Source organism: Crocodylus porosus, unplaced genomic scaffold, assembly GCF_001723895.1.
Source record: "Crocodylus porosus isolate Cpor-Errol unplaced genomic scaffold, CroPor_comp1, whole genome shotgun sequence".
In the NCBI taxonomy this organism is placed as follows: Eukaryota; Metazoa; Chordata; order Crocodylia; family Crocodylidae; genus Crocodylus; species Crocodylus porosus.
Window position 1 is genome coordinate 15317823 of NW_017728925.1, and position 14017 is coordinate 15331839.

Sequence of the window (14017 nt, forward strand, 5' to 3'; positions counted from 1 at the left end):
GCCCAGCCCCCCGCCCAAAGGGCAGAAAGTCATCTGCGGTCAGATCACCCCAGCAAGGTGAGCAACGAGGCTTTTCTTTAACGTATCCAGAGTAGGTGCTTGTAGCGCTTCTGGGGGGAGTCTATTCCAGGCTCTGGAAACTCGGATGGTAAAAAAGTCTGTCCCTATGTCCTTTCTGCAACCATACACCCCAGTCTAAGCACCACGGCTCTGCTGCCGCAGACGGTTGGACAGTAGCAGCTCTGGGAGTAACTCCTGTTGCTGCAATAACTTGGCTGCTTGTCATCACCCAGTGGGCACCCACAAAGCTGCCAGCCAGGTCTGTCGAGCACCACTGCTGTTGCATAGGGCCCCGAGCTGCAGCAAGGGGGTCGGAGGACTAAGACAGAGGCTGAGAAAAAGATGCAGCTGTTGGAATAGACTCTTGTAGCTAGAGTTCGCTTCCTCAGATCACACACGAGTAAGAAGCAGATTAAGAGTATGCCACAAGTTTCCCTGAGACACAGCCATTGCCAGCTCCAAGGTTTGGCACTTTTTTTTTTGGCTAGATCTGGGTTTCTCAACCTCCTTTTAAATTCCATCTTAAAAGCTCATTCATGTATTGCAGAGGGGCTGGGCAGGAGCCAGGAGGGGAGTGCCTGAACCCACCTTTATTTGCTTTTCTCCTGGCACCAGGAGCCTGCGCCTGCCCTTATCTACATATTGCCTCTTGCTTCCTGGGGCACCCTTCAAAGGCTCTTGTGGCACCCTGCTTGAGAGTCACTGGGCCAGACAGCCAGCCCTTCCTTCTGCACTCCTGCCAACTCCTGCTTTCTGTTTCGAGCTCTTCCCTGGTCTGTACTTCAGCCTCGCTGGCTTCGGCTATGTGCCCTTGTCCTTGAGTGAAACTGTGGGCTCTCAGCTGTTGGAACACAGTTTCGTTCACAGGGCAACTGAGTGTGCTATAATAAGCCTTTGATCCCAGTCTTTTTCCCCTGTAATTATGGGCAGGGCGGTGCACGGCCGCAAGGTTTTTGCCCCTCCCCGTGGAAGTTGCAGCCCAGGAACGTGAAAATGGCTTTTATCCTGCGGCCAGCGGGAGTGGTCTGTGTGAGCTGGGAGCCCTGTCAAGTGTATGCATGGAGGGCCAGGTAATGCAGGGCTGTCTCTCTGGTCTCTGTCAACGATAGCACAAGCCGAATGCTTGCTGCCAGGGGCAGGGAAAAGCCCAGCCATAATGTCCCCTCCCCTTTGCCCTGTTCTTGCAGCCTAGTGTCTCATTTTACACCCAGGTTTCCAGCTGCTACAACTCGAGGTTGTGCAATGCCAGTCCGGAAGCCGTGTTTCTTGCCCTTGAGAAATACGCTGCTCCCACTGACGCCCTGTGAGCAAGCGTTCCTGGAGCAGTGACCTCTCCTCTGCTTGGCAGAGCCTGGGAGGCAGGTGTGGAGAGAAGGACAGGACAAGGGTCAGTGGTTGCTCACTGGCATAGGGCACGCTGGTTCCTGCCACCTCATAGCACGCTGGCAGGGCTGTGCCCAAGAATAGACTGTTGTGCTTTGAACATCTGCTGCAGATTCCTGGCTACAAGAGCTATCGCGGGCACGCCAGGTCTGCACCGCCCTGATCACCCCCGAGTCCTTGTCATTAGCAGCAGGCTGGGAGGCATTTCGTCTCGGCCTCCTGCCGTGGAGATACCAGCCCTGATGGCAGCCAGCTGGCACACAGCAAGGCACATCCTCTGACCTTTGCAAAGAAACTGCAGGGAATAGGCCAGAGGGCTGAATTGTAGCTTGAACTAGCACAGTGGAGCAGTACTTGTGTCCTGCAGCTTGAGCATCAAATCCATGACAGCACCAGCCTGCTCCTGGCACTCTGATGACAAAACGGGCTTGGGTTGTCTCCTTCAAATCACTTGTCTGCTGTCTTGGGGCTCTCTAGACTTGCCTTAAGTCAACCTAGGCATTGTGGTAATGGTCTGGCAGGGAAAGCGGTCCTCTCCCGACTTATTGCTTGGATCTAGAAAGACTCGCTCTGTGTTCAAATGCTTCCTCTCGGCTGCTTTGGCCAAAACAAGCACCGTGTTCAAAGTGTTCAGATCTCACTTAGTCATACCCTGGTCTTGTCTGGAAAGCTCCGAACTTTGCCCCAAATCTGGGGGCGGGGGGGGGTGCTTTGGACTAGCAGAAAGTGGCCTGGAAACTGAGGCAAAGGCATCCTTGGGCTCTGTGCTGCCTCCCCCAGACCTGATCCAGGGGATGTGGAACTGGCCCATGCTTTTTCCATGGGTGGGGACACAGGCTGCTTCGTGCTTCCCACATAGCTCAGCTGGTCACAGATACCGGTGTCTGTTTTGGATCAGAAACAAACCTGAAAATCAGATCTGGCTTTTAACGAGGCTCTCCTCCATTTTCTTTCTCTCCAGGTGCACAGATCCTGGGTGAAGGTTCATAGCACCCAAGCAGCTGGGCTGGCTCCCAGCATCGTGGTGGCACAAGGAGCGCTGGGTTGGTCTCAGGAGGGTGTGGGGAGCCCTTTCCACTGGCAAGTGTCAGGGTGTTGGTAAATGATTTTGGGCAGGGTGGATTGCTGGCCTGGCTGGAGTCGGAACAGGATGCCATCCCAGGTCAGCTGGTGACTGCACCCCAGCGGAGGCCTAGCCTGCAGCGTGGCTGTGCTGCCTTACCTTTCTCCTTGGATGGGGAGCGCCTAAATGTGCTTGCAATCTGTTTTATGGCAGCTGTTCAGCACAAGGCATCTTAGGGCTTCTGTGCCGAGAGCATAGCTACCCAAGCTGGGGTGCTCAGGGCAAAAGCCTTGATTTCTTCCCTAGAAGAAACTGCACTGAGATGAGGTGGCAGTGGGAAATTTGAGGTCTGGAGCTGCCATGGCATCTTCGTCCCCTTCAGGAGTGCGGTGTGGAGGGAAGCTTCCCTGCCTCTAGCTCCTGGGTCTGGGCCAGGCTGGACATGGTGCCCACAAGCCGAAGGGTGAGGAACCAGGGGTGGGAGCTGCCCTTTGCACTAACAAAGGATGCAGCAGACTTGGGTTCCCTGTTTGTGCAAACGCTGTACTAGTTGCAGCCCCTGGCAGGCAGCAACAGCAGGCCCCTCCTGTGTGAAAGGGCCGACGCATGCTGACCCCAGAGGCTCTGCACCGTTTGCTGGGCTGGGAGGCCTGGCCCACCTGTCCTGCACCCCAGCATGGCAGCCGTGTGAAAGAAGAACATGTCGTGCCTCCCTGGGAGAGCTGCGCTGGGGTCCTCTAGAGCATAGCCGCCCAGGGTTTGCAGGCCGTCGTGTCCTCCAAGCAGACCAGTGTGCTCCGTGCTGGCTCCCTCTTCCCCCTGCGGCCAGGGCCGGACGTGGCATTTGCTTTCCAGCTTGCTGCCTGCTTTCTGGGCTCGCTGCCCAGCCTTGTTTTAGTAGCTCGGCTTAGGTGACATCTCTGTCTGGAACAACTCTGGAAGAGCTCTTTTATGTGCAGCTTCTCTGTGGAGATGGGGAGAGCAGCTCCCTCCGACAGCTCGGGAGAGGCCTGTGCTGCTGCTGGAGAGAGGCTTTTTGGCAAGATGCGGGAGACCAGAGCTCTGCCACAGCACAGTATTTTCCGTGACTAATGGTCTGACTCATTCTAACCCGCCCGGTCCCCCCTGCCTCGCTGATGCAGAGGTTACTGCAGCTCAAACTTGCTGCCTCAGTTTGGGGTTGTGCTGGGTAGAGCTCTGCTCCTGCGCTTGGCAGGTGCCGAGCAGTCCCAAGCACCTGGCTCTAGCAGGTGGCTCTGCCCTTTGGAGCTGGCAGCTAATAGGGATCCCCCTGGGTGTGAGGGAACAACCTGGCCAGCCTCCAGCTGGGCTAAGCAAACTTCTTTTTAAAAAAAAAAAAAAATCTTGCGAGATGAGTGGAATTGAGCCTGGTCCTGCTTCTGTGCAAAGCAGCCTGGCCCTGCAATGGGGGTCTGCACTGACCTGACTCTGCAGGAGCCCCTGCTCTTCTGTGCAGGCAAAACTCTTCCCTCAAAGACCAGTGTGCAAGAGTGGGGATTTTGCTTCCTTGGGCGCAAAGGCCCTCTACTTCAAACTGAGGCTGTTCCCGCCCTTCCCACAGAGCTGCCTTTTTGAAGGAGCACCTCTGCAAGCCGGTGGCTCCAGGACACTCCCTGGGGTCTGGCTCCCTGACTTGGCTGGTGGAGGAGGCAGGTGGAAGTTTAGCCCAAACTGGTTCTGTAGCATCTTGATCACTCAGCTTATCTTCGCCCCTGAAGACAGGGGCGTTCCAGCATGAGCCAGCAAGAGGGTCAGGGGAGGAGATCCAGGAGGTTGTGTGTGACTGATCGCTGTCCTCAGCAGACCGTCTCTTGTTTGGTCTCTGCTGTTTTACAGGCTGTAAAGGTTTTAAAATCAAAGGGAGGGGAAAGGCCTCTGCCCTGTGACTACTACCAGCAAAATTGTGCAAACACATGTGTGCAACTTGTGTCCCTCCCTCCATGCATGGAGAGGTCTTGTCCCTGGTCGCTGTAATTCCCATTGGGGTGAGAAACCACAATTGGCCTTTACTTTTATGAGTCGATACAGAGGCAGCCTCTTGGGGGCATGCTGAAGCAAATAGCAGCCGACACACTGGGACAAGAGAGGGTCTGTTACATGGCAAGGCAAGTAGGGCAGTATGCAATGCAGATTTGAGTCCAGAAAGGACATAACTAGACTATTCAGGGGGCATGGGGGGGGAGTTGGGTCCATAGGCCCATGGCCTGGGCTCATAGCAGATGTTTGCCTTCTCTGTTCACACCTTGGTCCTCGCTGCCTGCTGGGGTCTGACCACACTCTCCTCTCCAATGCAGAATCATCAAAAATGTTGTCAAGACCTTCAAATACCTTTATGGCCTGAGGTTTGAAGTGAAAGGACTGGAGAACTTCAAGGTGGGAAGCCCCTGTGTCATCGTGTCAAACCACCAAAGCATCCTGGACATGATGGGTAAGCAGGTCAAGATGGGTCAGAGGCAGCGGTTTTGCTTGAAAGGCAAGTGCTGGAAAAAGTCAAGCCAGATAGCAAAGTACCTGAAGCAGGTATTGGAGCCCATGTACGCACCTTCCCTAGGGGTGGGTAGCAAGGGCATGCAGTAATGAATCCATTGCACTGCCTCGTAGCTATACCACTGCCCGTGTCATGCACACCTGGGTCCAGCCCAAGCAGGTGTGTCCCACTGGGTTACCACAGTCTCTTTTGAAAGGCTTAAAGAATGCGATGCGGTGCTGCAGCTAGTAAAGCAACCAAAACGCTGGCTTGCATCCATAGATGCTTCTCGAGCAAATCCCGGGACGTCATTCTCCCCTTGTACTCGGCCTTGGTGAGGCCGCAGCTGGAGTACTGCATCCAGTTTTGGGCTCCACAATTCAAAAAGGATATGGAGAAGCTTGAGAGAGTCCAGAGGAGAGCCACGCGCATGATCAGAGGTCAGGAAAACAGATCTTATGATGACAGGCTGAGAGCCATGGGACTCTCTCTTTAGCCTGGAAAAGCGCAGGCTCAGGGGTGATCTGATGGCCACCTATAAGTTTATCAGGGGTGACCACCAGGATCTGGGGGAACGTCTGTTCACCAGAGCGCCCCAAGGGATGACGAGGTTGAACGGTCACAAACTCCTGCAAGACCGTTTCAGGCTGGACATAAGGAAGAATTTCTTTACTGTCTGAGCCCCCAAGGTCTGGAACAGTCTGCCAGCGGAGGTGGTTCAAGCACCTACATTGAATACCTTCAAGAGTAAATTGGATGCTTATCTTGCTGGGATCCTATGACCCTAGCTGACTTCCTGCCCTTTGGGCAGGGGGCTGGACTCGATGATCTCCCGAGGTCCCTTCTGGCCCTAATGTCTATGAAAGAAATCAGACTAGTGGAAAAGCTAATTGCCACTTTAAAATGAGGGAGCAGGTGGGCATGCTTGCATGCTAGCAGAGCCAGTTGGCGTAGCTCTGCAGGCTGACACTGGAGTTGAGGAAGGAACAGGTAACTTGGAGGCACTGTTCAGTCCTTTTGAGCTATGAGAGCTGATGCTTATGAGCAAAGAGCTGTCCCACAAGAAGCGATTAGCAGAGTTGGGGGTCAAGCCCATGTCTCCTCTGCTACACGTGTCTGCATGTGTGCAGTGTTAACCTCTCTAGGCTGCTGTCCCTGTCCAGGGGACAAGGCTTCCCCATCTCTAGCTGTAGTAAGGACATGTGTCCGTTTGTGCAAGGCACCTGACTGCTCTCCTGGTCTACTCGGATTTTTTCCACTGAAACCCTTGGACTTGTTTCATAACTAACTCCTGCCCTAGTGATAGCAGTGGCATCAAAACTTTGCGTAACTAGAAAGAAATGCATGGGGCTGGCTTGTTCCCATTTCATCCTCAGTGCAGCCTCTGTGAAAGCCTGAGCAGAGGAAGAGGCAGCAGACTCTTCCATCAAAGCCAGGAAGAATTATCTGACTTGTGCAAACCAGCCTGGCTGGGCGGGGGAGGGGTGGGGGGTGTTGAACTGCCTCTCGTGGGCTGATTGTTGGTTTCTTTGCCCCTGGGGCTAGGCTTGATGGAAATCCTTCCAGATCGCTGTGTTCAGATTGCCAAGAAGGAGCTTTTGTACACTGGCAGCGTGGGACTAGTCATGTACCTGGGTGGCGTCATCTTCATCAACAGGAAGAGCACAAGCAATGCCAAGATGGTGATGGCGGATGTTGCCAAGACCATGCTGTCCGAGAACGTGAGTGCAGCACAAGTTACTAGCCATGACTGCCAGCTTCTCTTCCCCCAAACCTCTGAGTCTGCCAGATGCAGAAGAGATCAAAAGTTGTGCGGTCGAGGAGAGCAGTGCAGGGGGGGAAGTCAACATGAAGCATGAGGGAGGGAGACGAGATGGACAACTGTGGTTGGTTATCTAACTCCCAGGTAGTGTGAACTTGGTCCTTTTATTATCCATGCGTAGGTAATTTGAATACCATAGGAAAATTCAGTTCCAAGAAATAAAGGCATCTAATCGGATCTCTGATGTCATGAGCGGACAGGTGAGCACCTAGCCTAGTACACTTATGGTTAGCAGTGTCTATAAAGCAGGTACTGTGAATGGACAGACACGTTGCTATGCACAGTAGGCTGTTACTGTTGTGCTTAGCCAGTTGTTGAGGTGAGCAATTAATGGTGTGTTCATGTTCAGCAGCCAGTTAACTTGGAAAGGGCGAAGACAGATTAAACATACTAGGGTAACTTAGGTAGTGGCATTTCATCCCTGATCCTTTTAGCGGTGACTTGTGGTAAAAGCACTCCAGCTGGGGAGCTTGTGTCCAGTGTCTTCTACTGCTGTATAGCTGTATGTGTTGTCTGTCCCAACCTACAGTTCTTGAGATGCTCTAGGGTTATTGATACAGCAGTGTGTGGTGTACTTGGCGCATGGAATTGATGGCCTATCTTCATACAGGTGATGGTATGGATCTACCCAGAGGGCACAAGGAATGGGAACGGTGACCTGTTGCCTTTCAAGAAGGGAGCCTTTCATCTTGCCATACAGACACAGGTAACGATGGCCAGCTTCTCCCTCCAACTACAATGCCGAGCAGGCCTGGCTGTCCAAAGTGAGGTTCTTGTGACCAAATACTATCGGCGAAGAGCTGTTTTGTCATGCTGGAAGTGTGCTGCATCTCAGTGATTCTGTTTTCTGTGAAAGCTGCTGTGCCCACGCCACTGGACTGCAGTGGTATCTCTTGCTGAGCTCCCAAGAGGCTGTGATCAGTCTCTGGCAGTGGGGCCTCCAAAACTGGGGATGCCCAAAGCTTTCACAGAAATGGATTTAGGGCACTTGGGTGGGCCACGTGGTGAGCTATGAGAATTACACAGCTGCCTCTTATACCCCTGTGAATCCCTGACTAGTGACCCAGCGGTCACTAGTTGCAGGGATGTGGGAGGCAACAATAGCCTGTTATGCAGCAGCCTCCCCAAACCTACCGGGGAGGGAGGTCTGCATGTTGCCTCTAGATGGCATTGTCTAATGGGATACGTTGGGAGCGAGCACTTGAACCGAGCGTCATCTCAGGGTGGCTAAATATCAGGAATAGTGTTTGCTTCTGAATGGCCTCTTCCCTTAAGGACAGGAAGTGGCTGGTAGCCTGCAGCAAGCAGACCTGTGCATGTACACGTGAATAGACCAATTGCAGCATGTAGCCCATCCTCTAATGAGCTGATTGGAGGCTGAATACCTGCTGACCAGTCAGGGGGCCATAACTGGTCCCAGTAGATAGAATTCTAGGGCAGGGATAAGAGGAACAATCTAAGCAGCGGCCAGCTTTGCTCATGTTCCCAGCAAGGCAGTGACCAATAGATCTCTTCCACGTTGTCAGAGATAAATATAGCCACCTCTCTTCCATCTCTGTCAAGGGGGGATGAGTGCAAACAGTGATTCCTGGTCATAAGGGTCTAAGCAGCGGCTGGGCTGCCCCCTTGCGTATGCTTTCAGGTAGTGGTAATGCACGTCAGGTCTGCTTATCAGGACCAGGAAGCTGAGGAATAAGCATGTCTGGGGCAGACTGGAGGTTCAGACTTCTTCGGACAGCGGGGAAAACTAGCTCTGGCCCAGCTAGTGGCTGGGTCAGTTCCTTTTGTTGACTTCAGGCAAGATGCTTTTACCTTGCTGCTCCAGTTCACCCATCAGAGATGAAGGTAAAACTTCCCACACTAGGACTCCCCAGTGTACGCATCTATAGGTGACCTGATGCACTTGGGCCCCGATGTCTGTCTGGTGCTTCAGGATGTTGCTGCAATCTCTTCTGTGGTCCCTTCATCCCCAGGTCCCGGTCATTCCTGTGGTGTACTCCTCCTTCTCCTCGTTCTACGACCGGAAGAAGAATCTGTTCACATCAGGTACGGTGCTGCCAGAGTCTCTTCCCCACCTCCTGAATGCACTTGAACTGGTTGGAGGGGGTTGACTTCCTAGCTACACCCAGGTAAGTCCTCCTGGGTGTGCTAAGTTTCTCATCCTGTGGCAGAAGGCAAGTTGAGCTGAACACAGAAGTACGTGGACTTGCATTTCATCTCAAGCGGTGTCCTTCCAACATGACCCTCCTGCTAGTGTCTTTCTAAACCAACTTAAAGTGATGGTGATAGCTGGCACGTGCACGCTTCACTGCACCTGTGGTGGGGTTTGGCTATTTCAAGAGGCCCCTGCTTAACCAAGGGCTGTATCTGGCTGCCAATCTCCCTCATTCAAACTGCAGCTGTCTCTTCCTCTTGCCCAAGTGTTACTCTGCTCATTGGGAAATAAGGCTCGATACTAGAGACCCCAGGGTACTGGGCTCTTGGGCTGCACCATGCCAAGCAGAGGCACTTCTTTGCATATGGATATCTCTGATGGCCAGGGACCATCGAGCTTGGTCACAGTGGTGGATCTTTTCTGGGAGAGTGTAGAGACACTGGGGCCCAAGGGAGATGCCTGGAGCGGTCAAAGCCCCTGCAAGGGAGCAGGGAGTTCAGGGCTGAGGGCTTGCTCTCGGTCACTTGGTTGCCCGGCCCCACTACTGGCTGTAAAAGATGAGAAGGGGGAACAGAACTCCAGACCACACCAGAAAGCCCAACAGGAGCTGTAATCATCAGACACGACTTGTGTTGCCACCTGCTTCCTTGATGCACAGATTGCAAGTCACTCTTTGGTCAGCCAAGAAGCTCCTGCAGGGGCAGAGGCATGCCCCTGGGCCTGCAAAGCAAAGCGCTTGAAGGACTTGTTCTGCCAGATGAACACAGTGCTAGGTGAGGCTGGAGTCATTGGTTTCAAAGGAGCTAGCTCTTTTCTCAGGACCTCCTGAGGGCTGTTGTAGCTGGGGGCAGACACCTCCTCTCTTATCCCTTGTATGTGGCTTGGGAACAAGCCTGGTATGCAAGGTGGGGACTAGCACCTTTTGGGCCACTCGGGAGACTAGAGCGTGTGTGGCTTGTTCGTGATGGGTTTGCAGCAGCAACCCAGTCTGGCTGATATTAGCTCCTCCTCTCTCCTAGACCTGTCGTGAATGGCAGAAAGCCCCTAGAGGGGCTGTCTTTCTGGGCACTTCTGAGCTAGGTCCTAGCTTAGGATATTGAGAGAAACCTTGTTAGGAAAGTGCAAAAACAGCAGGGAAGGGTGGAGTTTGAGGTCCATATTGTCCAAGGCAAGCTAGTGTCCTGCATCCTGGCTTGCAACCGTGAGGTGGAAGCGATTTGTTGTGCCAAAAGCCACAACAGAATGAGGGTTGGGGACCAGGAGTGCAGCATTTGCCAGTTGCTGTGCAGGACAGTACCGCTGTGGGAAGTGGAAACAAAGATGTGCAAGTTGCTAGTTGAGTCTGCTTCGGCTTTATCTGCTCACGCCTTCCACCCTGCCAGGAAGTCAGACATTTCCTAGCGTAAAAACCATCACAGATGATGCTAAGGCAATGCCCTACATGGAGCAAAAACCTCAGAGCTCAGGATTACCCATTAGCTGCTGCCTCGAGGGTTGCACAGTCATTTTGAGAAGGACAAATGTCCTGCCCAAGTTCAACAGGGGGGATTTCTTCTGCCTAATATCTGCCCCTCAGTGTGCAAGAGTGTCCTGTGCTGCTATGATCCTCTGTAGGCATTTATCATGTGTATGATGTCTATAAATTGGGCCCGTGGCTTGGTGGGAACGGGAAAAAATGGCAAGTAACCTTGAGCTAGCCCACAGCGTGTAGCCTGAGGGTGGTGGGTGCCTTGTGAAACCCAGTGCTCCTCATGCACTCTCTTGCTACAGAGACTGGAGCGAGCCACCCTCTGTGATACAGCCTCGCATCTTCAAAGGATGCTCGTAGCTGGCATGTGGAAGCATTACTGCACTCTGCTAAGGGGTGCTGGAGGTGGGAATAGCCAGTGCCCTGGAGGACGTCTTTCCACGTGCCCCAAAACTGACGGTCCTTTCCTCTTATTCCCAGGTAAAATCCAGGTTGAGGTTCTTGAGCCCATTGAGACCAAGGGTCTGACCCCAGAAGATGTCACTGAGCTTACCAACAGATGCTATTCCACCATGAGGGAGACCTTTTTCAGACTGTCCGGATTAGTGAATGAACCCAACGGCTCTGCCCGGACCCACTTGCAGTAATATTGCCGTATGTCAGGAACTGAGAGGACTCTTTCCATTGCCAAAGATATCCAAGGGCTTTTCTTCCTATACAGCCAGCTTGGAGCCTGTTGTGACTCCACTGTGGGTAACATTGGTTGGCAAACCGCGTGCTGGACTGGCTCCGCAGTTCTGCTGTGTACTGAATCTCTCTTGTGGGGTTCTTGATTCCTGTTGAAATGTCTCCTGCATTTTGAGTTTCTCCTACACCCAGCTCAAGCTAATGAGGCTTTGTGCCCAATGCAGCGACTTCACAACCTGTAGTGGAGGTTTGGGTATTACCTCTGGCCAAGTTAGTGTTTGTAAGCCAACCAGTCCAGGGGATGTTGGAGTATGCATCTCCAAGAGGTTACCACCCAACTTGATTTCTGCCATTGCAATGGGCACGTACAGGATTAATGCAGCAGCTGTCCTCACGCTGCCAGCTTCTTGTACCCATGCTCTGGATCTCAGCACCAGGGTGATGGGGCTGATCCCAGGCAAGTCTCTTGCTCACAGTGGGCAGCTATTGGGGTGTTTTTTGTTTTTTGTTTTTTTAAGGTGCCTGCCCAGCACCAGGTCCTGATGGCAGCTCCATTCTTTGCAGTGTCTTAGCAAATGCAAAAGGCACAAGTGGGGCAGGCTTGCACTGAAGAGCTGGCTGGGGGATGGAAAAGAATCTTGCCCCGCTGGCCTGTACGGCTGTGCTAGCAAATCCCCTGGTATCAACACGCGGGTCTCAAAGCTGTGTATGTGAGATCACTGGATGTTTAGGAAGGCCACGTTAATATTTGGGAGCCCTGCTATCCCGTGCGATGTTTCCACTAGAGGGCTGTCCCGGTACAGCATAGCAACACGAGTGCTCTTAAAGAAGCCTACAGCTTCTGTAAAAACCATTGGCGAGCTGTTCTTCTGTCCCAGTAGGAGGATGAAGGACCAGAGCCAGTGACCTCCCACAGGATGGAAGTATGGATGATGCTCTTTGAGGCATGATTTTAAAGAGGATACGTGCGGCTCTAATTCCCCCCCCCCCCCGCATCTACCCCAGAGCAGAACCCGGAAGCAAAGCAGAGGGTCTTGTAACTAAGATCTCCACTAACCATTCTCGCCTCCTTGCAGGGGAAGTTGACTTTCTTAAATGCAGAACTTGCCATAAGTGAAGCTGCACAAGGATGGGTGCAATCTGTGGCATTGGCTACCCTGATGTCTCTTCTAGCAATCGAGCTTCCGCTTCCAAGGTGGACAAGTTTGGGGGTTTTTTAGGACCTTTTTTTGAGGGATGGGGTGGATGTGAAAAAGTCATATCAAACACGCATCTGGTATGTCTTGTGTTTTGGATGAGGCCTTTCTGGTGTCTTGCCAGAATGCAGCTCTCCATGGGTATGCCTTTTTTTGTAAATACAGGACCTGTTCTGCATCAGTGAGGCCCAAGTTCTAAATAACAGGATGATACACATCCGCGAGACATTAGCGTGATGTCTCCACACTCTGGAATTGCTGCTAGCATCTCTGACTTCTGTATGATCTCGTTCTTTACCACGTGCCTTGCTCATAGTATCAGACCCAATGGGATACTAGAGAGGTGCAGGTTGCTTGGGATGGTCCCTTTGGTATCAATTGTTGTCTTTGTAGGTTGACTTTTTTTTCTTTTTCATGTGTTTAATTGGGTGTGTCCTAAAATACCTGTTGCTTATTGATCTTAAGGGTTATGTAATGCTGATCTAACCCCTTGATCTGCAGTGTTGACCAAAGCACAAGACTTGTTCCAGCTTGTCTGAGAACATTTAGCCCTGCTACCACTAGCCGAGTTGGTTGTAAAAGCAATAATGTAAACAGGTGTGGGACATGCACACTGAACAGGCCAAACAGGTTGGATGGAGGATAGCCTTTTGCTGCCACTTCCTGGGCATAAAATAAAAATAAAAATCCTAGGGATTTGATGGACTTGGAAGCCTTAAACAGAGACCTGAGAGTGTTGCCTCTGCCTTGTGAAGATGGAGTCAAGGTGCACCCAACCTCCTGTCCACGGGGCAGAGGTGGAGACAGATCTTGGCAGCTGAGGTGGTTCTGCTTGGCTGCCAAGGACACACAGTCCAGGTCTCAAACACTAAACCACAACTAGAAGTAACCAAACAAGAGGGCCCTCAGTTAATTTGAGTTTACAAGCCAACACAGAGGTGTCCATCTGAGGCTGTCCATCTGTGGGGTGCATCTGGAAGGGGATCTGAATTGAAATCAAACCAGCACTTTCTTTTTGTATGTGTAAGAAGAGCAGACAAGTGGCTGCATAATGGAGGCAAACCACCCTGGAGCTGTCCTAGGCTTCTGGACCCAGGCTCCCATCAAGGAGAAGCCGGGGGGTGGGTGTCTGACTTTTGCCAAAGAGGACAATCTTGCAAGTGTTGATCTTGTATTTGCCTATGGAGAATGGAAAAGTGCCTCTGGGCAGTAAGGGAGTCGCCTGCTGCTCTGTTTTAACTGTGTACTGAAAATAATGTATTGAAAGAATGCATATACTTTTTATAAAAGCAGTTATTTCAATCACGCCTCCTGTCTTTGGGGTTGGAGTACCTCACGTTGGGGTCGTGCAGGAAGGGCGGTGGTGGCTAAATGAGGCAGAATAACCCCATGTCTCTACGGTGCCGAAGAACCGGCTGGGTGTCCTGCAGTGCTCTTGCTCATGGCTGAGCCATCCTGAAGTTTGTAGCTTGTCTCACACTAGTGGTTTTCTGAACTTGTGTTGCATGCAACTTGCATATTTTTGGCATGACACCTGCCTCGATGTCATGACTGTATGCAGACCACCCTAATTAGTCTCTGTTTACACTGACAGTCCTCAGCTAGATGAGGAAAGGTGGCACTTGAGCACAGCTGTGGGGTTTTTTTTTTTGTGCTCCCAAGCTGCAGCGACTCCAGGCCTCCTAGCACCAGGCT

At 52.3% G+C, this 14017-nt stretch overlaps 1 protein-coding gene across 1 annotated transcript in view; it reads left to right on the top strand.

The window, feature by feature from the left end:
- AGPAT2 (1-acylglycerol-3-phosphate O-acyltransferase 2) overlaps positions 1-13624 on the top strand; it is an 18523-nt gene extending 4899 nt beyond the window's left edge. The window contains exons 2-6 of the mRNA XM_019540924.1: positions 4822-4955; positions 6540-6715; positions 7427-7522; positions 8790-8862; positions 10920-13624. Coding sequence (XP_019396469.1) covers positions 4822-4955; positions 6540-6715; positions 7427-7522; positions 8790-8862; positions 10920-11086 — 646 coding nt within the window. The 3' untranslated portion in view covers positions 11087-13624. The remainder of the gene's footprint in view (positions 1-4821; positions 4956-6539; positions 6716-7426; positions 7523-8789; positions 8863-10919) is intronic.
- Positions 13625-14017: the final 393 nt, after the last annotated feature.